Genomic DNA, 21712 nt, shown 5'->3' on the forward strand with positions numbered 1-21712 from the left:
CTATCTCCTCCATAATTTTGGATCCTATTATTTCACTAGAAAAACTGTAATAATCTCATTTGAAATCTTGTCTTCTAATTACTGGATTCAGAGGCCAGCTTATTAGTTGATTAACTTCAGTAAATTACTTGATTCTCTATCTCCTCTTCTCTATCAATAGTGATATAATAGCACCAATTTCATACAGCTTTGGTGAGAATATATTTGCAAAGCTCCTGATGTAATTCATACCGTATCATAAATTCTCAATAAATATTAACTAGTCAGCCCTTACTATTAATTGTAAAAGGAAGTAATTACTGTTTTCATGAATATTATGGTTTACTTTTTTTCTCAAGCTACGATTAAATAAGTTTTTGTTTTTATCTCTAGTTTATGGGCCAACTTTTAGTATATGGAAGAATTATCACATTGCAAATTAAGCAGATGAAAAGGTAAAACAAAACATAAATTTCTTTATATGTAGGAAGGTTTTGTGGACATTAACATTTTTCCACATGAGTGAAGGAAGACCATAAAAAAAATCTTGTTTTCATTATCAGAAAAGCTTTCCTAACCAAAATCCTTTTTGCTCCTATTATCACCACACTAGTTCAAGATCTAAGACCTAAATTAGTATTGCATATAGAATGGACTGACTGAGGAAAGAAATGGAAACTAATTAGGAGCTTAATGTAATATTCTGAGTTTTATCACTGTTCTTTTGATAGTTAATGTCACAATGTGATAAATCGAGTTTCATATCTGGAAAAATTTGGTTCCAGGAAAGAATTGTTCTTATCTAAAAAGCTAAGTTTCCTTTTATTCAAAAACTATGCAACTAATTTCATTTTTCTGTTTGCCTTTACTGTCAGGAAGTTTAGTCTCAAGTTAATGCTAATTACAATACTATGTGAACCTAGGTGACTGAAATATTTGCTTTCTTCCCCTCATGTGTCACTGATTTTTTTTTTTTTAATTTAAGAGACAGGATCTCACTATGTTGCCCAGGCTGGTCTTGAACTCCCAGGCTCAAGCAATCCTCCCGCCTTGGCCTCCCAAAGTGCTGGGATTACAGTCAGGAGTCACTGCACTGGCCATGTGTCATTGATTTTTGATTTAGATACAATCATTTCTATTTATATATTACTGCATAGAAAACTATTAATAGGAGTAGGCTCACATTCCTTTTGGAAGCATATAAAGTATAAATGTTCTTTTAAAAAAATAATAATTCATATGGAAATCCTGTGGATTTATGATTCAAAGGCAAAAATATAAGTGATGACAACTGTGCTAATATTTCTTTTTATCATTTCATAAAATGAACTGCACATTTAGACTCAATATAGAAAAGGCACTTCCCAAATCTCAGAGTCTAGAACACCTTAAGGGGTTTTATATAAGCACAGAGCTTGGGAGCCTGCTAAATACAGCTCTACGGCAATAGGACTGCAGGAATCTTTGCTTGTCAAAGCCTCTTCTCTCACAACAAATGAAGAAATAAGCTAATGTGAAAGGAAGGGGAGTGTTTCAGTTTGAGCCAAACCTCACGTAATGAATTCTTATGGCTGTATGTTGCCTTGGCACCCATTATGAATATAAGTTGGTCTTTCTTATACCAGAAGCAGGGGTTAGTCACCCTTCACACAATCTCCACTTCTCTTCCTCCTCACAGTTCCTCAGTGTAGTTGATTCAGATATCTGCCTGAGACAACCACCTCCTGGCGAGCACCTCACTGTGGGACAGCTAGATACAACCCACTTTACTTGCCCACTGACCCCCACCCTCCTCATGGACTGCCTAGATATGCCACAGTGACCACCTCTCAGTCACAGCCTGACACCGTGAGCTTGTGCCTGCTTGCTCTAAACCCATCTGTTAGAAGTCTCTGCAGGAAAGCTGCTTGGGTAACACCCTGGGCCCCCAAAAAGGCTTTGGCCCACAGATCCCACTCTCTCTCTGTTCCCCACCTGCTGGTTGAGTGTGTATATCCTGGACCACTCCTCACTTCCCATTGGTCCCGGGAGGCCTGCTGCCTCCCCTGTGTCCCAACTAACCAACACACTGGACCCTAACTCTCCTCCTCCTAGAGAGTGGCTATCTCTGTGGAAATAAACTGGATACAGGTCAGACAAGAGCCACAAGGGTGTCTGCCAGTATAAACCAGCTTCCAGGGATGTCTGGTCATGGGTCAGACACTTAACATCAGGCCATCTGCCAGGATAAACAAGTAGCCCGTGAAAGGCACACTGCAAACATCCAGGACCTCCCCCTGGAGCCCCATCAGGGAACAGCTAGAGTTTATAGCCACTTTCCAGAGACACAGACGTGAAGATCAAATTACAGGAAAATCATAACACCTTACTTTTCTGAAATTTGCTAAGATGATAATGAACTATTACAAGTAAAAATTGCTAGCATCAAATGCTTATAGTAAGAAAGAACTCAGCCAGTGGCTCATGCCTGTAATCCCAGCACTTTGGGAGGCCGAGGCAGGTGGATCACTCATTAAGCTCAGGAATTCATGACCAGCCTGGGAAATGTGGCAAAACCTCGTCTCTAAAAAAAATTTAAAAATTAGCTAGGTATGGTGGGTGCATGCCTGTGTTCCCAGCTACTCAGGAGACTCAGGTGGCGGGATGGCTTGAGCCCAGGAGGCAGAGGTTGCAGTGAGCTGAGATCATGCCACTGCACTCCAGCCTGGGTGACAGGGCCAGATCCTGCCTCAAACAAAACAAAACAAAACAAAACAAAACAAAACAAAACAAAACAAAACAAACTCCTATGTGAAGGATGTAAAGTTAAAAAATATAATCAGTGTTTTGTTATATAATTGAAAATTTCCTTTACTCTTTCCAGCTTTATACAATTTGGTATAAATAAAACACTCCAGTTTTTCAAGTTCATTGGCATATAACTTCATTGTAATAAAATTTTGAAACATTTAAAGCTATATTTAGAATGGCTGTAATTTCTGTCGTGATAAATTAGGCTTCAAGGTTTACTATTAATTTTTTTTTAAAGAAAAGTTATATATGACACATTATCATGCTTCTAACTTTAGATTTGTATGGCATGTCAGAATTACATATAACAGCTTTAGGTAATATAAAAACCAATGCTTTTTGGAAACAGAACTATTTAGAATCTAGCTGTGTGACTTCAGGGAAGCTATTTAAAACTTTCTAAATCTTCTTACCTGCAAAAATGGAGCTAATGTTTTCTTCAAAAGGGTGTTTTGAGTACGTGGCACAAAGTAGACCCTAAATAAGTGTTATTCTCCCATTTATTTTATTTCAGTACATTCTAAAATGGCAAATATTCCCTGATAGCTTCAAAATTTCTAGATATTTTTCTAATGAAATAGTATATCTTGTTAAGTAAAAAGGAAACTACAATTTTACTCAAATGAACACTGAGTATATAATACTATTTCACACACTTAAGTTTTAAAATTACACACCAGAAGAGAGTGATAGCAAATCCTATGTGTAATAGACTAACTAGAACAACACAATTTAACAATGGTCACATTTAAGGTAAAAGACCTAAAAGTAAAGAAAATTATAGAAAATGTAGACATTGCAAAAATCCATCCTTCTCCACAGATAAAATGCTGCTGTGGCTTTGACACCAATCTTTTCTCCATAATTCTGATATAATTTCACACATAAGTTTCCGTACGGTTGAAATAATAAAAGCCTTTACAAACCTAGCAAAGACACATCAGCGATGATGAAGTATCCTCCATCAGGAACTATGGGTTTTAGGCCAACACTTTCAAGTAAACGTACCATCCGATCTCTTTTTACTTCTAACTCTTTTGGCAAAGAATTAAAGTAACATTCTGGGTCATCCATGCGCTTGATGTCAATCCAGAAAGCTTGAGCCAAGGCTTCCTGTTTGTTAAGAATTTAAAAATATGAAAAGGAATATGGCAATGTTACTTATTGCTTAGTTTATTGGTATAATAAATAGAGATGATCTGAGTAAAATTTTTGGCAAAGAGGTCAATCAGGAAATAACAGTTGAATTCCTGTGAAGCTATATTAAACTCTATAGGTTTATGAGGTTAATGGAGGAATCAGTTATACCTAAATGATTAAATCTCATCTCAGAAGAACTGAGAATGAGTCCTGAAAATTCAAATTGAAAAAGAGCTGTTACATAAAGGTGGCTTGCTTGGAAACAAAAAGACATTAAGATATTTTCTGCTGAGGTGAGTTGTAGAATGACTTGCTAAATCTAAGTCAGAAGAACAACCAGAGAGTAGTCAGCCTGTCACCATTACATTTGGCGACAGAGTGGAAATGAAAGCTCACCTACTGTGCAAAGGAGAAAAGTGCCTTTCTTATTCTCCATAGGTGTGGAAATCCTTGCTGGAATTATTCATATGCCAGGAAGGTGGTCAAAGTGTAAGACGGACTAGAAGTGAGTTTCTGGAACATCTACAATAATTCCTCTACCTGTTTTCAAGAGCCAGGACAGCAAACTGGGCCAAGGGAAAAGCCAATGTTGTTAAGTACAGTGGACTGAATGTTTGTGGCCACTCTCACATTCATATCTTAAAATCATAAACCCCAAGGTGATGGTATTAGGAGGTGGGGCCTTTAGGAGGTGATTAGGGCAGAAGGGTAGAGCCCTCAGGAACAGGATTAGTGCCCTTACAAAGGAGGGTTAGCTTGCTCCTTCCACCACGTAAGGACACAGCAAAAGGTACCATCCATGAAGAAGCATGTCCCCACCAGACACCAAATCTGCTGGTGCCTTATCTTGGACTTTGCTGCCTCCAGAGCAGGGAGAAATAAGTTTCTGTCGTTTATAAGCCACCCAGTCCAACGAAGACATTAAGGATCAGGCAGGTAAGAGAGACTGTGTGGCAAGAGATGAGACGGGAGACAGAGAGGAGCAAGATCACAGAGAAGATTTTATGCTAAAAGAATGCAGTAAAACAGAATTAGTAATAAATCTCCAGTACTACAAAATCTTAGAAAATAAGGATCCTTAGCCTGGAAATCTGTGGTTTCCTGGAACCAAACATGGTTGTCCCAGGACAAAACAGAGCACCTAGCTGAAATGCAGAATAAGAGGGTTCAGAAAAAGATGTTCTGCATTCTTAGCTATATCTTTTTTTTTCTCTTGGCAACTTGTTCATTTACTATAGGAGATACTGCCTTAGAAAATTCAAAGTATAAGGAGACACAAACATCCATTCTAACTACCGCATTATCCTGGACTCCTTTCTTTTTCACATATCCCATATGTAACCTATTGACAAATAATGTTGGCTCTACTTTCAAAATATATTCAGATTCCAATCACTTTTTACTGCTTCTACCATCCCCATCTTGGTTCAATGCACTGGCATTTCTCTCTTGGATCACCGTAACAGCTTTCTCACTCAATGAGGCAGTCAGAGTCCGTTTGCTAACACAAGCCAGACCAAGTCACTCCTGAGCTCAAAACTCTCTAGTGACTTCCCATCTCACTCAGTCCTTACAGTGACGTGCATGGCCCAGCTCCACTGGACTCCCAGCTACCTCTCTGATCTTAGCTTTTCCTACTCTTCTCTCGATCATTCCACTCCAGTCTCTGTGCTGTTCTCTGATATTAACATGCCAGCCAGGCTGTCTACCACTGGACCTTTCCACTTGTTGTTCTCTCTGTCCAAAGGGGTTTTTCTCTAGGTAACCATGTGGCTGCTTAATCTCCTTCAGTTAGTTGTTCAAATGTTACCTTATCAGGGAGGCTTTCAAAGATTACTCTATTTAACACCGTATATCTCCCACCTGGAGCTTTATATCCTTCCTCTTCACTATTTTATCTTTCTTCTTCATATCTATCAACATCTTTTTTTTCTTTCTTTTCTTTTTTTTTTTGAAACGAAGTCTTGCTCTTGTTGCCCAGGCTGGAGTGTAGTGGCACAATCTCGGCTCCTGCAACCTCTGTCTCCTGGATTCAGGCAATTCTCCTGCCTCAGCCCCCTGAGTAGCTGGGATTACAGGCGCCCACCACCACGCCCAGCTAATTTTTGTACTTTTAGTAGAGACGGGGTTTCACCATGTTGGCCAGGCTGGTCTCGAACTCCTGGCCTCAGGTGATCTGCCCGCCTTGGCCTCCCAAAGTGTTGGGATTATAGGCGTGAGCCATTGTGCCTGGTTATTTTGCCCTTTTAACTGCCTTCTAGAAAAATACTATTTTTTTCAGCATTTTGATTATCCATAGAATGATGGTAACTAAATCCCTATTTCCATAATAAATATTAAAAATATTAAATATTAAATAATATTTAAATAGTTTTTTTACTTTATGATGTATTCTAGAAATCTTTTTTGTCTCAGTACAGTAATTATAGTATTTCCCTATTTTCTTTCTTGTTTCTTTTCTTTTCAGCAGCCACTAGACAGAGTAATGGGTCCCAACGACATCTAGGTCTTAAAACCCAGAATTTGTAAATATGTTACCTTGCATGGTGAAAGGAACTTTGCAGATGTGATTGAAATTAAGGAGATTATCCTTAATTAATTGGACAGATTATCCACTGGGCCCAATGTTACCTCAAATGTGCTTATAAGGGAAAAAGGGATGCAGGAGGGTTGAAGCCACAGGAAATGTGTTGACGGAAGCAGAGGATAGACTCTCCTAGAGCCTTCAGAAGGAACACAGCAATGCCAGCACCTTGATTTTAGCCCTTTAAGACCCATTTCGGACTTCTGAGCTGAAGAACTGTAGGATAATAAATTTGTGTTGTGTTAAGTCACTAAGTTTGTGGTAATTTGTTATAGCACCAGTAGGAAACTTAATATGGTCATATAACGTTTCAATGTTTGGATAGATCATGGTTTATGTAATCAATTGTCTGTAGATGATAATGGATTATCCTCAATCATCTGCAGTGAATAGCCAGGTAAGTACATAACTTCTTAAATGTGCAGATAGCTTGATATGGTTTGGATCTGTGTCTTCATCCAAATCTAGTGTCCAGTTGTAATCCTCAATGTTGGAGGTAGGGCCTGGTGGGAGGTGACTGGATCATGGGAGTAGTTTCTCATGAATGGTTTAGCACCATCCCCTTGATGCTGTTCTCATGATAGTGAGTTATTGTGAGATATGGTTGTTTAAAAGTGTGTTGCACCTCCCCACTTCTCTCCCTCCTGCTCCAGCCATGTAAGACATACTTACTTCCTCTTTGCCTTGCACCATTATTGTAAGTTTTCTGAGGCCTCTCCAGAAGCAGAAGCCACTATACTTTCTGTACAGCCTGTAGAACCGTGAGCCAAGTAAACCTCTTTTCTTTATAAATTACTAAGTCTCAGGTATTTCTTTACCTAAGTGCAAGAATGGACTAAAACACAACTTTAGGGTAAATTCTTAGAAGATGGATTGCTTTCATAGGGCAAACACATATGTAATTTTGTTTGGTGTTGCCATTGTCCTTCACAGAATTTGTAGCACTTTAGATTCCTGCCAGCCATGTTTAACACAGCTATAATTGTGTTTAAAAAAAACCCAAACCATCCTTGAAAACAGTGAATATGTATCTGCTCCCCAAATTCCAAATTATATTAGAAGGCCCTGCAACAGAAGGATAGCAAGAAAATTAAGTCAATTCAAATATGCAATATAGGTGGAGCCAAGATGGCGGAATAGGAACAGCTCCGGTCTCCAGCTCCCAGCCCCAGCGACACAGAAGACTGGTGATTTCTGCATTTCTGCTTGAGGTACCGGTTTCATCTCACTAGGGAGTGCCTAACAGTGGGCGCAGGACAGTCGGTGAAGCGCACTGTGCGCGAGCCGAAGCAGGGCAAGGCATTGCCTCACTCGGGAAGCGCAAGGGGTCAGGGAGTTCCCTTTCCTAGTCAAAGAAAAGGGAAACAGACGGCACCTGGAATATCGGGTCAGTCCCATCCTAATACTGCGCTTTTCCAACGGGCCTGGAAAACGGCACACTAGGAGATTGTGTCCCGCACCTGACTCGGAGGGTCCTAAGCCCACGGAGTCTTGCTGATTGCTAGCACAGCAGTCTGAGATCACGCTGCAAGGCGGAAGCGAGGCTGGGGGAGGGGCGCCCGCCATTGCCCAGGCTTGCTTAGGTAAACAAAGCAGCCAGGAAGCTCGAACTGGGTGGAGCCCACCACAGCTCAAGGAGGCCTGCCTGACTCTGTAGGCTCCACCTCTGGGGGCAGGACACAGACAAACAAAAACCCAGCAAGAACCTCCACAGACTTAAATGTCCCTGTCTGACTGACAGCTTTGAAGAGAGTAGTGGTTCTCCCAGCACGCAGCTGGAGATCTGAGAACGGACAGACTGCCTCCTAAAGTGGGTCCCTCACCCCTGAGCAGCCTAACTGGGAGGCACCCCCCCAGTAGGGACAGACTGACACCTCATTCAACTGGGTACTCCTCTGAGACAAAACTTTCAGAGGAACTATCAGACAGCTGAATTTGTGGTCTCACGAAAATCCGCTGTTCTGCAGCCACCGCTGCTGACACCCAGCCAAACAGGGTCTGGAGTGGACCTCTAGTAAACTCCAACAGACCTGCAGCTGAGGGTCCTATCTGGTAGAAGGAAAACTAACAAACAGAAAGGACATCCACACCAAAAATCCATCTGTACATCACCATCATCAAAAACAAAAAGTAGATAAAACCACAAAGATGGGGAAAAAACAGACCAAAAAAACTGGAAACTCTAAAAAACAGAGCACCTCTCCTCCTCCAAAGGAATGCAGTTCCTCACCAGCAATGGAACAAAGCTGGATGGAGGATGACTTTGATGAGTTGAGAGAAGAAGGCTTCAGACGATCAAACTACTCTGAGCTACGAGAGGAAATTCAAAACAATAGCAAAAAAGTTAAAAACTTTGAAAAAAACTTAGAAGACTGGATAACTAGAATAACCAATGGAGAGAAGGGCTTAAAGGAGCTGATGGAGCTGAAAGTCAAGTTTCGAGAACTACGCGAAGATTGCAGAAGCCTCAGTAGCAGATGCGATCAACTGGAAGAAAGGGTATCGCTGATGGAAGATGAAATGAATGAAATGAAGAGAGAAGGAAAGTTTAGAGAAAAAAGAATAAAAAGAAATGAACAAAGCCTCCAAGAAATTTGGGACTATGTGAAAAGACCAAACCTACGTCTGATTGGTGTACCTGAAAATGATGGGGAGAATGGAACCAAGTTGGAAAACACTCTGCAAGATATTATCCAGGAGAACTTCCCCAATCTAGCAAGGCAGGCCAGCATTCAGATTCAGGAAATACAGAGAACGCCACAAAGATACTCCTCGAGAAGGGCAACTCCAAGACACATAATTGTCAGATTCACCAAAGTTGAAATGAAGGAAAAAATGTTAAGGGCAGCCAGAGAGAAAGGTCGGGTTACCCACAAAGGGAAGCCCATCAGACTAACAGCTGATCTCTCAGCAGAAACTCTACAAGCCAGAAGAGAGTGGGGACCGATATTCAACATTCTTAAAGAAAAGAATTTTCAACCCAGAATTTCCTATCCTGCCAAACTAAGCTTCATAAGTGAAGGAGAAATAAAATACTTTACAGACAAGCAAACGCTGAGTGATTTTGTCACCACCAGGCCTGCCCTAAAAGAGCTCCTGAAGGAAGCACTAAACATGGAAAGGAACAACCGGTACCAGCCACTGCAAAAACATGCCAAACTGTAAAGACCATCGAGGCTAGGAAGAAACTATAGCATCTAATGAGCAAAATAACCAACTAACATCATAATGACAGGATCAGATTCACACATAACAATATTAACGTTAAATGTAAATGGGCTAAATGCTCCAATCAAAAGACACAGACTGGCAAACTGGATAAGGAGTCAGGACCCATCAGTGTGCTGTATTCAGGAAACCCATCTCACGTGCAGAGACACACATAGACTCAAAATAAAGGGATGGAGGAAGATCTATCAAGCAACTGGAAAACAAAAAAAGGCAGGGGTTGCAATCCTAGTCTCTGATAAAATAGACTTTAAACCAACAAAGATCAAAAGAGACAAAGAAGGCCATTAAATAATGGTAAAGGGATCAATTCAACAAGAAGAGCTAACTATCCTAAATATATATGCACCCAACACAGGAGCACCCAGATTCATAAAGCAAGTCCTCAGTGACCTACAAAGGGACTTAAACTCCCATACAATAATAATGGGAGATTTTAACACCCCACTGTCAGCATTAGACAGATCAACGAGACAGAAAGTTAACAAGGATATCCAGGAATTGAACTCAGCTCTACATAAAGTGGACCTAATAGACATCTACAGAACTCTCCACCCCAAGTCAACAGAATATACATTTTTTTCAGCACCACACCACACCTATTCCAAAATTGACCACATAGTTGGAAGTAAAGCTCTCCTCAGCAAATGTAAAAGAACAGAAATTATAACAAACTGTCTCTCAGACCACAGTGCAATCAAACTAGAACTCAGGATTAAGAAACTCACTCAAAACCGCTCAACTACATGGAAACTGAACAACCTGCTCCTGAATGACTATTGGGTTCATAATGAAATGAAGGCAGAAATAAAGATGTTCTTTGAAACCAATGAGAACAAAGACACAACATACCAGAATCTCTGGGACACATTCAAAGCAGTGTGTAGAGGGAAATTTATAGCACTAAATGCCCACAAGAGAAAGCAGGAAAGATCCAAAATTGACACCCTAACATCACAATTAAAAGAACTAGAAAAGCAAGAGCAAACACATTCAGAAGCTAGCAGAAGGCTAGAAATAACTAAAATCAGAGCAGAACTGAAGGAAATAGAGACACAAAAAACCCTTCAAAAAATTAATGAATCCAGGAGCTGGTTTTTTGAAAAGATCAACAAAATTGATAGACCGCTGGCAAGACTAATAAAGAAGAAAAGAGAGAAGAAACAAATAGATGCAATAAAAAACGAAAAAGGGGATATCACCACCAATCCCACAGAAATACAATCTACCATCAGAGAATACTACAAACACCTCTACGCAAATAAACTAGAAAATCTAGAAGAAATGGATAAATTCCTCGACAAATACACCCTCCCAAGACTAAACCAGGAAGAAGTTGAATCTCTGAATAGACCAATAACAGGTTCTGAAATTGTGGCAATAATCAATAGCTTACCAACCAAAAAGAGTCCAGGACCTGATGGATTCACAGCTGAATTCTACCAGAGGTACAAGGAGGAACTGGTACCATTCCTTCTGAAACTATTCCAATCGATAGAAAAAGAGGGAATCCTCCCTAACTCATTTTATGAGGCCAGCATCATCCTGATACCAAAGCCTGGCAGAGACACAACCAAAAAAGAGAATTTCAGACCAATATCCTTGATGAACATTGATGCAAAAATCCTCAATAAAATACTGGCAAACCGAATCCAGCAGCACATCAAAAAGCTTATCCACCATGATCAAGTGGGCTTCATCCCTGGGATGCAAGGCTGGTTCAACATACACAAATCAATAAATGTAATCCAGCATATAAACAGAACCAAAGACAAAAACCACATGATTATCTCAATAGATGCAGAAAAGGCCTTTGACAAAATTCAACAACCCTTCATGCTAAAAACTCTCAATAAATTAGGTATTGATGGGACGTATCTCAAAATAATAAGAGCTATCTACGACAAACCCACAGCCAATATCATACTGAATGGGCAAAAACTGGAAGCATTCCCTCTGAAAACTGGCACAAGGCAGGGATGCCCTCTCTCACCGCTCCTATTCAACATAGTGCTGGAAGTTCTGGCCAGAGCAATCAGGCAGGAGAAGGAAATAAAGGGTATTCAATTAGGAAAAGAGGAAGTCAAATTGTCCCTGTTTGCAGATTATATGATTGTATATCTAGAAAACCCCATTGTCTCAGCCCAAAATCTCCTTAAGCTGATTAGCAACTTCAGCAAAGTCTCAGGATACAAAATTAATGTACAAAAATCACAAGCATTCTTGTACACCAATAACAGACAAACAGAGAGCCAAATCATGAGTGAACTCCCATTCACAATTGCTTCAAAGAGAATAAAATACCTAGGAATCCAACTTACAAGGGATGTGAAGGACCTCTTCAAGGAGAACTACAAACCACTGCTCAATGAAAAAAAGAGGATACAAACAAATGGAAGAACATTCCATGCTCATGGGTTGGAAGAATCAATATCGTGAAAATGGCCATACTGCCCAAGGTAATTTATAGATTCAATGCCATCCCCATCAAGCTACCAGTGACTTTCTTCACAGAATTGGAAAAAACTACTTTAAAGTTCATATGGAACCAAAAAAGAGCCTGCATCGCCAAGTCAATCCTAAGCGAAAAGAACAAAGCTGGAGGCATCACGCTACCTGACTTTAAACTATACTACAAGGCTACAGTAGCCAAAACAGCATGGTACTGGTACCACAACAGAGACATAGATCAATGGAACAGAACAGAGCCCTCAGAAATGATGCCGCATAGCTACAACTATCTGATCTTTGACAAACCTGACAAAAACAAGAAATGGGGAAAGGATTCCCTATTTAATAAATGGTGCTGGGAAAACTGGCTAGCCATATGTAGAAAGCTGCAACTGGATCCCTTCCTTACACCTTATACAAAAATTAATTGAAGATGGATTAAAGACTTATATGTTAGACCTAAAACCATTAAAATCCTACAAGAAAACCTAGGCAATACCATTCAGGACATAGGCGTGGGCAAGGACTTCATGTCTAAAACACCAAAAGCAATGGCAACAAAAGCCAAAATCGACAAATGGGATCTCATTAAACTAAAGAGCTTCTGCACAGCAAAAGAAACTATCATCAGAGTGCACAGGCAACCTACACAATGGGAGAAAATTTTTGCAACCTACTCATCTGACAAAGGGCTAATATCCAGAATCTACAATGAACTCAAACAAATTTACAAGAAAAAAACAAACAACCCCATCAAAAAGTGGGCAGAGGACATGAACAGACACTTCTCAAAAGAAGACATTTATGCAGCCAAAAAACACATGAAGAAATGCTCATCATCACTGGCCATCAGAGAAATGCAAATCAAAACCACAGTGAGATACCATCTCACACCAGTTAGAATGGCCATCATTAAAAAATCAGGAAACAACAGGTGCTGGAGAGGATATGGAGAAATAGGAACACTTTTACACTGTTGGTGGGACTGTAAACTAGTTCAACCATTGTGGAAGTCAGTGTGGCGATTCCTCAGGGATCTCGAACTAGAAATACCATTTGACCCAGCCATCCCATTACTGGGTATATACCCAAAGGACTATAAATCATGCTGCTATAAAGACACATGCACATGTATGTTTATTGCGGCACTATTCACAATAGCAAAGAGTTGGAACCAACCCAAATGTCCAACAACGATAGACTGGATTAAGAAAATGTGGCACATATACACCATGGAATACTATGCAGCCATAAAAAATGATGAGTTCACGTCCTTCGTAGGGACATGGATGAAACTGGAAAACATCATTCTCAGTAAACTATCGCAAGGACAAAAAACCAAACACCGCATGTTCTCACTCATAGGTGGGAATTGAACAATGAGAACTCATGGACACAGGAAGGGGAACATCACACTCCGGGGACTGTTGTGGGATGGGGGGAGGGGGGAGGGACAGCATTAGGAGATACACCTAATGCTAAATGACGAGTTAATGGGTGCAGGAAATCAACATGGCACATGGATACATATGTAACAAACCTGCACAATGTGCACATGTACCCTAAAACCCTAAAGTATGATAAAAAAAAAAAAAAAAAAACTTAAAAAAAAAAAAAAAAAAAACAAATATGCAATATAAAAGTAATACCTTCACCAAAAGACCATGCTTCTACCCTGAGTTACTATAACACTTACCTGTAAAGGAGTTGCACAAGTATAAATCGTGTTTTGTTGAACTGTCTGTAAATGTTTTATCAAATGATTTGGACCAATGGACCAGCCAAGCTGGGAAAGGAAAAGATAAAAGACTTCAGAAAATCTAATTGTATATAACAAATCTGAGACAGCAGTTTAAACTTAGTGCAATTGTTAAATATATACAATCCTAAAATGTTGGCTGGGTATGGTGACTCACACCTGTAATCCCAGCACTTTGGGAAGCCGAGGTGGGTGGATCACTTGAGGTTTGGAGTTGAAGACCAGCCTGGTCAACATGGTGAAATGCTGTCTCTACTAAAAATATAAAAAAATTAACTGGGCACGGTGGTGGGCACATGTAATCCCAGCTACTTGGGAAGCTGAGGCAGGAGAATCACCTCAACCCAGGAGGCAGAGGTTGCAGTGAGCTGAGATCACACCACTGCACTCCAGCCTGGGCAACAGAGTGAGACTCCATCTCAAAAAAAAAAAAAAAAGTTCACACTATGAAAGTAGTACAGTATTAGTACTTAGAATCATTTCAATGGTGTCCTTTTCAAGGAACAGCTTCCAAATGGAATCATTAAACTCTGCTTTCATCACTAAGCTCTGCCTTTCTGAAGGTAAACAGCCTGCAATCATTATTAGCCTTTTCCTTTCCTCTAATTTGCTACTTCTGATATTCTGGAAGATTAAAAACTGGTAACAAAGCTTGTTTGAATTACAGATTAAAGTAACTCTGAAAGAGGGCCTAAGGGACTCATAATTAAAACATATAGACTTGATTCTCCAGGCCTAATTTTTGTTTTGATGCTCCCTCCTTCTTCTTCTTCTTTTTTTTTTTTGAGATGGAGTTTTGCTCTTGTTGCCCAGACTAGAGTGCAATGGCCGGATCTCGGCTCACTCAACCTCCACCTCCCAGGTACAGGTGATTCTCCTGTCTCAGCCTCCCAAGTAGCTGGGATTACAGGCATGTGCCACCACACCCAGCTAATTTTTTTGTATTTAGTAGAGATGGGGTTCCACCATGTTAGGCTGGTCGAGAACTCCTGACCTCAGGTGATCTACCCGCCTCGGCCTCCCGAAGTGCTGGGATTACAGGCATGCGCTACCACGTCCGGCCGATGCTCCCTGCTTCTTACCCATGTTCAGGAGAGGTGAGGCTGGAAGAGAATTGGGTTTTAACTGGATAAATTATTGTAATAAATAATACAGTGGTTAAGTGCATGAATTCTGGAGCCAGACTTCCCATACTGGCTTGAATTTATTAGCGGGGTAATCTCAGGCAAGTCATTTAACTTCTCTGTGTTTTAGCTTTGTCATCTGTAAAATGAGGATACTAATCATATCCACCTTATAGCGTGGTTATGAGAACGAAACAAACTAGTATATGTAAAACATTTAGAACCTGGTATATATTTAGAACCTGCCAAAATATTAGCTACTATTACTTTTTCTCCTTTTACATTAATATGCAGCAATCTGAACACTATTTTGCAAAGAAAAAGGTGTCATTAGTCGATCACTTATAAAAGGGAAAATGACCTAATTTTTCTTACTGTTAAAGAAATAATTAGGTCTCAAAAAGGATAAAACTCAACATGAAAGCCAAATAAGTCAAGAGATAAGCAAAGATCACCAGGTATAAAAATCTATATAAACTGAGTATGTATGCAATTATTCATTTATCTGTTTACTTATTTCATTTTTTTTTTAAAGATGGTCTAGTTCTGCCTCCAAATGGCTGGAGTGCAGCTCACAGCAGCCTCAACTTTCTGAGCTCAAGTGATCCTCCCATATCAGCCTCCCAAGTTGCTGGGACTGCAGGTATGCACCACTCTGCCTGGCTAATTTTTTAAAAATGTATTTGTAGAGACAGGGTCTCACCATGTAGTCAAGGCTGGTCTTGAACTCCTGGCCTTAAGTGATCCTCCTGCCTTAGCCTCCCAAAGTGCTGGGATTAAATGCATGAGCCACCATGCCTGGCCAGCATTTAAAACACAAAACACTCAACAAAAAATAAATAATATACAGGCCTATTTTTAAGCAATTAAATTCTTACTCATCTTACCTTCCAGCCAGTTACACTGAAAGTCTTTCCAGCACTGCCTATTGTTATTGTTCTCTCCCACATACCTGGAAAAGTAGCTAAACAGAGGAGAAAAAAGGGTAAATATTGTTTTCCAATTAATCACATTTAGTATAATCTAAAAACATAACAAAGATACATAAATTCAATGAAAATAACTGTATTATAGTTTAGCCAGTATAGTTATTTCTAGTTTTTTTAGATAATGTAACTTTAATGCAAAACACAGATGAAAAGATTACAACACTGTAATGTTGCACCAAAATAATATATAAATAGATTTCATAATTTTAAAATTAGTTCTGGGGCAGGAGTGTCAGGGGTACCAGCAGGCAGTGTTCCAGACTGCCTTAAGTGGCAGCTGTCACAGGAGCTGTAGCATTCAGTGTTCAGTGTTAGCAGTGGCTGCAGGTTCAATATAATAGGCCAGTGGCAGGGCTTAGGTTGTGATCCTGATTATTGTTTAGGCCCCTTTATTTTGCCTATTTTCTGAGTGTATTTCTCCAGGCTTCCTAGAGCAATGGCTCTTAAAATGTGATCTCACACTAGCAATATCAGCATCACTGGGCAACTTGTAAGAAAGGCAAATCACTGGGCCTCATCCCAGACCTACTGAATCAGAAACTCTGGGAGTGGGACCCAGTAATCATGTGTGCACATGTGTGCGTGTGTGTGCGTGTGTGTGTGTATGTGTGTATGTGCGTGTGTTTTGCTAACAACCTTATTGGGATATAAATCCCACAAATTCACCAATTTAAAGTATGCCATTCAGTGATTTTTTAGTATATCTACAGACCTGTGCAACTATCACCATAACCAATTTCAGAACACTTTTTTCATCCCAAAAGAAGCCCTGTACTTTTTAGCTATCACTCTTTAATATCCTCATGGCCATTGTGCCTGAATGAAGCTTATCAAACACACATATTTTCTCTGTAAGGAACATCACAGCCTTCTTGCACTTAGGAATACTAAACAGCACTTCAGCACTAGGCTGGGGGCCATTTTAAACAGCAAAATCACTGTATAGAGAACAATTGCTTATAGTGTGAATTGAAACAGAAGCAGAGTGTTGCCTTGTTTGACCTCAACTGGGAATGTGTGTAGGGTGACTCAAATTTCCCCTTTATTGATTTTGGGGTTACACATATATTTTAGGAAGTAGGCAAATTTGCAAATACAGAACTCAAGAATAATGTGAATTGGCTGTATAATGGTTTTCAAGTTGATTAACATCTTTAATAAAGACATTGATTCACTCATACATCAAATATTCATTAGCATTTCCAGGGAGAAGAGCTGGACACTTGGCAGCAGCAAAGAAAACGAGCTATCTTTTTTACTTTATCCTTTTCTGTCTACCATAAAGTGCTTGCATCAACTATTAAAAAAAACTGATTGTTTAAAACAAAAAACAAACAAAAAAAAACAAATATTCATTAGCAACCACCAGGTGCTAGGGACTAAGGTCTAGAGGAAACAAAAATGAATAAGATGCAATTCTTCAAAAAATTTAATGTGTAGTGGGGGCATGAGACACATACAATGAAAATTGTAATACAGTGTGATAAATGCTGTAATAGCAGGAGGCATGGAGGGTGACGCAAGAATAGAAGAGGGTGTTGAGGGTGGCTTTTTGCAGCCAGTAATTCTTAAGCTGAGACACAGAAGACGACATAGGCCGTAGCCAGGCAGAGAAGGGGAATGAAGATATTTTGGGCTAAGAGAATGCAGGTAACAAAGGTCTGGAGGTGTAAAATGCAAGAGTTTGTAAATTTTGCTAGACATTGGTAATAACTGGTAAATTACCATTCTGTCACTCTTCTGACAATGTCACCCACAATACTGCTTTTTGGATTCCTCAAGTAATTTAGTTGTGAAGTTCTTTCCATGCAACCCATAAGTTTTTCCACTTGTTTTTCAGAAGCACAAGTGGGGGCTCTTGTATTGTTCTTAGAGTGTTGGTACACACAAAGGGAAAATAAATGCTCATCTCTGGGAATCTAAGCTTCTGCTTTCTTGAAGTAATCTGCTCATAAGCAAGTAAAGTGCCTACTAAAATGTAAGGCAGCTACAGAAATTTCCAAAACAATGTATAAGTAATTTCAGTCTACCCTGCTAAATTTGAAACAGTAGGAAAAGTATATAAATCAGAAAAGTTATAATTTTATTCTCTGTAGAATGTAACAAAACCCAAAAAGATAAATGAGAAAAATAGTTAGAATGTCCACTTGAAGAAGGAATACTTTAAAATTTGATATAAATAATTATATCCCTTCTACTTTCGAGACATTTCTGGTCTTCCAAAATACTCCAAAAGAACACTATGACACATGCCCCACTTTTCTATTTGACCAGAGAAAATCTAAACGATGTATAATGCAGATTATCACTTCCTTTAAAGGATACATCATATATTAAGGAACTACTGTTGCGCTTTGCAAATTGATGTAATAGACATTTTGCAGACATTTTGCATCTTTAATGTAACAAAGACTATTGTATTTGATAGAATATCTAAGTTTTAATGCAAACAAATTGTACTTTCTAAATAATGAAATAGTGTATCCATTTTTTGGTCTTATTTAAATTTTATGGGCCGTTACAAATAAAAAAAATCTAAGTTCAAAATATATATCTTGCATATCTTTAGTAAATACTGTGGCATATCTTTAGTAAATAATGTTACCAGTTATACTTTACCCTGAAGGGCTTAAAATGAGTAGATCTAAACAATAAACTTCAAGATGATCTAAAGTGATCTTTTGGGATGAATATTGCTACACTGAGTTAATTACAACAAGAAAGTAATTGTTCATGTTAATCTGATTTTCCACTGGGAAACAGTTCAAATTACTTGAGACAGAGGTCACCAACAAGATAGGCAATGGTGGACTCTGATGCAATTTAACACATGATAACATTTTGGTGTATTAAGGTGTCACACCCTGCAAAATCTCTGGCTGCCTTCTCTGTTTATATATTCCCCTTGAGAAAATTCATTCTCTTCCATGTGTCCAGCTACCACCAACATTTTGATGACTGCCAAAAATATATCCCATTATAACTTGATTCTGACGATCAGGCCTATAATTCCACTTGTCCCCAGATATCTTTTCTTCTATGTCCCACAGACACCCAAACTCAGCAAGTTTAAAGCATGAGAAGCAGGAATTCCCTTTGCTCAGCCCTTCCATACAAATCTGCTCCTCTCCATATTTACTCTGGTTAAAGACCTCATCACTGCTGAGTAGTAGTTCAGGCTAGAAATCTTAGTATCATGCTTGCTTTCTTCCCACCTTCAAATGCTATACTCTATAGTTTCTAAATAGCCCCGATGTACCATCTCCACTGCTAGGTTATCTGATTTGCTTAAGACCCTCCTCTGTGGCTGGCTCTCATCTTTGTAAGTAAAGAAAAATCTAGTCATGGAACCCATTCTCCTGTTTTGTTACACTTTTTGCAATAGTTCTCAAAGTAAGCTCACTGGCACTCTGGTGATCAAATTAATGTGCAGAATTTTAAAAAATCAATGTTAAGTTTTCTTCCACACAATTTTCTTAAGCCTTTGGCAAATACTACCACTTATCTGATAGTGGATGCTCCAATAGTGAAACAGATGAGCATTTAGTAAATGCATATTAATGGCGAAATCAGAAAAACTCAAATGTGTTTATTTCAATAGCTTTTTGTTGTGGACAAGTATGAACAGAAGTGTGATTTTTATATTGGCTTCTAATTGTTGAATTTCTTTTAGGAAAATTGCTATTACTTTCAGGATGGAATTCACAATATCACTATTTCATGATGTAGAACACTGTGATCTCATGGTGATCTGCCACTAAAGTAAGTTCCAGAACCACTGACCTCCTCAACAAAGTTTATACTCTTTATCTCATATTCAAAGTCCTTTAGAATCACCCTAGTTTTCCACCCTGATCCATGCCAGTTACTAAAACCCACCCTTATAAATCAAACTGAGGCTAGGTCCTATGGCTTATGCCTGTAATCACAGCCCTTTGGGAGGCCAGGGCAGGAGGATTGTGAGTCTAGGAGATTGAGAACAGTCCAAGCAACGTAGTGAGATGCTATCTCTACAAAAATTTTTTAAAAATTAGCCAGATGAGGGGGTGCAGACTTGTAGTCATAGCTACTTGGGGGGCTGAGGCAGAAGGATTGCTTGAAAGCAAAATTTGAGATTACAGTGAGTTCTGCGCCACTGCACTCCAGCCTGGGTGACACAGCGAGACCCTGTCTCTTAGAAAAAAAAAAAAATTAAGGCCAGGCACGGTGGCTCACGCCTGTAATCCCAGCACTTTGGGAGGCCGAGGTGGGTGGATCACGAGGTCAGGAGTTTGAGACCAGCTTGGCCAACATGGTGAAACCCCATCTCTACTAAAAGTAAATTAGCCAGGTGTGGTGGCGTGCACCTGTAATCCCAGCTACTTGGGAGCCTGAGGCAGGAGAATCATTGGAACCCAGGAGGTGGAGGTTGCAATGAGCTGAGATCACACCACTGCACTCCATCCTGGGCGACAGAGCAAGACTCTGTCTCAAAAAAAAATTAAATAACGTATTTACCTTTCTTCTTCTTTGTTTTTAAAATTTCAGTAATCATTTACCTTTCTTAAGTGTATCTTGATCTTTCATACCTCCTTGTCTAAGTACATGCTAGTTTATGTTTTAGAAATTTAGTTTCTATTTCTCTGTTTAGCTAATTCTCTATCTTTTGGCCACTCCTTTTTTATTCCCCTCAAACAGTTGCTCTCTCTTCCCATCTCTACAGCAACTTGTAATATACTATCGGAATAATTATGGCACATGCAACAATGCAACAATTTAATATATAAGTGCATTACATTTCTTATTTTTATTTTTCTTAAAAAAAATTAGCCAGGTATGGTGGTCTGTGCTTGTAGTCCCAGCTACTTGGGAGGCTGAGGTGGGAGGATCACTTGAGCCCAGGAGATGGAGGCTGCAGTGAGCCAGTGGTGCCTGGGCTCAAGGGATCCTCCCACCTCAGCCTCCCAAGTAGCTGTGACTACAGGCACAGACCACCATACCTGGCTGATTTTTTGAATTTCTGTGTAGCGATGGGGTTTCTCCATGTTGCCCAGGCCAGTTTTGAACTCCTGGACTCTAGCAGTCCACCCACTTTAGCCTCTCAAAGTGCTGGGATTACAGGCATGAGCCACTGTACCTGGCCTAAATTTTAAAGTTTATCTATTTCTGCCACATTTTTTAGTCATCCTTCCCTTAATCTTTTCATCTTTCATCTTCATTTATTCAACAATTTCTTTCTAATTCTCTACCATGTACAAGATTCTATGGAAAATGGGGATGCAGAAGAGACTAGAACAAAAAAAATCCTTCCATTACTGTGGTTTAGAAGTAAAATATGTAGATTCTGATATTTACTATAGAGGAAAAAACAAAACAAAACAGAAAAAGGACAAAGCAAATGCTGGAGGGAGAGGTGTAACTAGTTTCAATGTGATGGTCATGAAAACTGACATTGGACAAAAGCCTGAAGGAGGCGAAGGATATTTGCAGCCAGGTGGATATTTGGAGGAAAAGTGTTTCCAGGCAAAGGAAAGGGAGGTGTGAAGACCCAAAAGTTGCAGCCCAGTTTGTAATCCTATAGTTGACATGGTTTGGACTACCCCAGCAGACGCTATGGCATTCATGAGATAGCCCAGTAGTAATGGCTGAATCTCAAGCAAGGGCCAAGCAGCATACCTGACTACCCCTG

General features: G+C 39.6%; 1 protein-coding gene across 4 annotated transcripts in view; it reads right to left on the reverse strand.

Annotated features, from left to right (window-relative positions):
- The window catches only part of KYAT3 (kynurenine aminotransferase 3), a 69627-nt gene that overhangs the window by 9607 nt on the left and 38308 nt on the right, over positions 1–21712 (reverse strand). For all 4 annotated transcript variants that reach the window (XM_063625362.1, XM_063625361.1, XM_063625363.1 and 1 more), the window contains 3 exons: positions 15943–16019; positions 13869–13958; positions 3696–3882 (listed from right to left, as the gene is read on the reverse strand). In XM_063625362.1, coding sequence (XP_063481432.1) covers positions 3696–3882; positions 13869–13958; positions 15943–16019 — 354 coding nt within the window. The remainder of the gene's footprint in view (positions 1–3695; positions 3883–13868; positions 13959–15942; positions 16020–21712) is intronic.

The sequence above is a fragment of the Symphalangus syndactylus genome, chromosome 12 (assembly GCF_028878055.3).
Source record: "Symphalangus syndactylus isolate Jambi chromosome 12, NHGRI_mSymSyn1-v2.1_pri, whole genome shotgun sequence".
NCBI classification, from domain to species: domain Eukaryota; kingdom Metazoa; phylum Chordata; class Mammalia; order Primates; family Hylobatidae; genus Symphalangus; species Symphalangus syndactylus.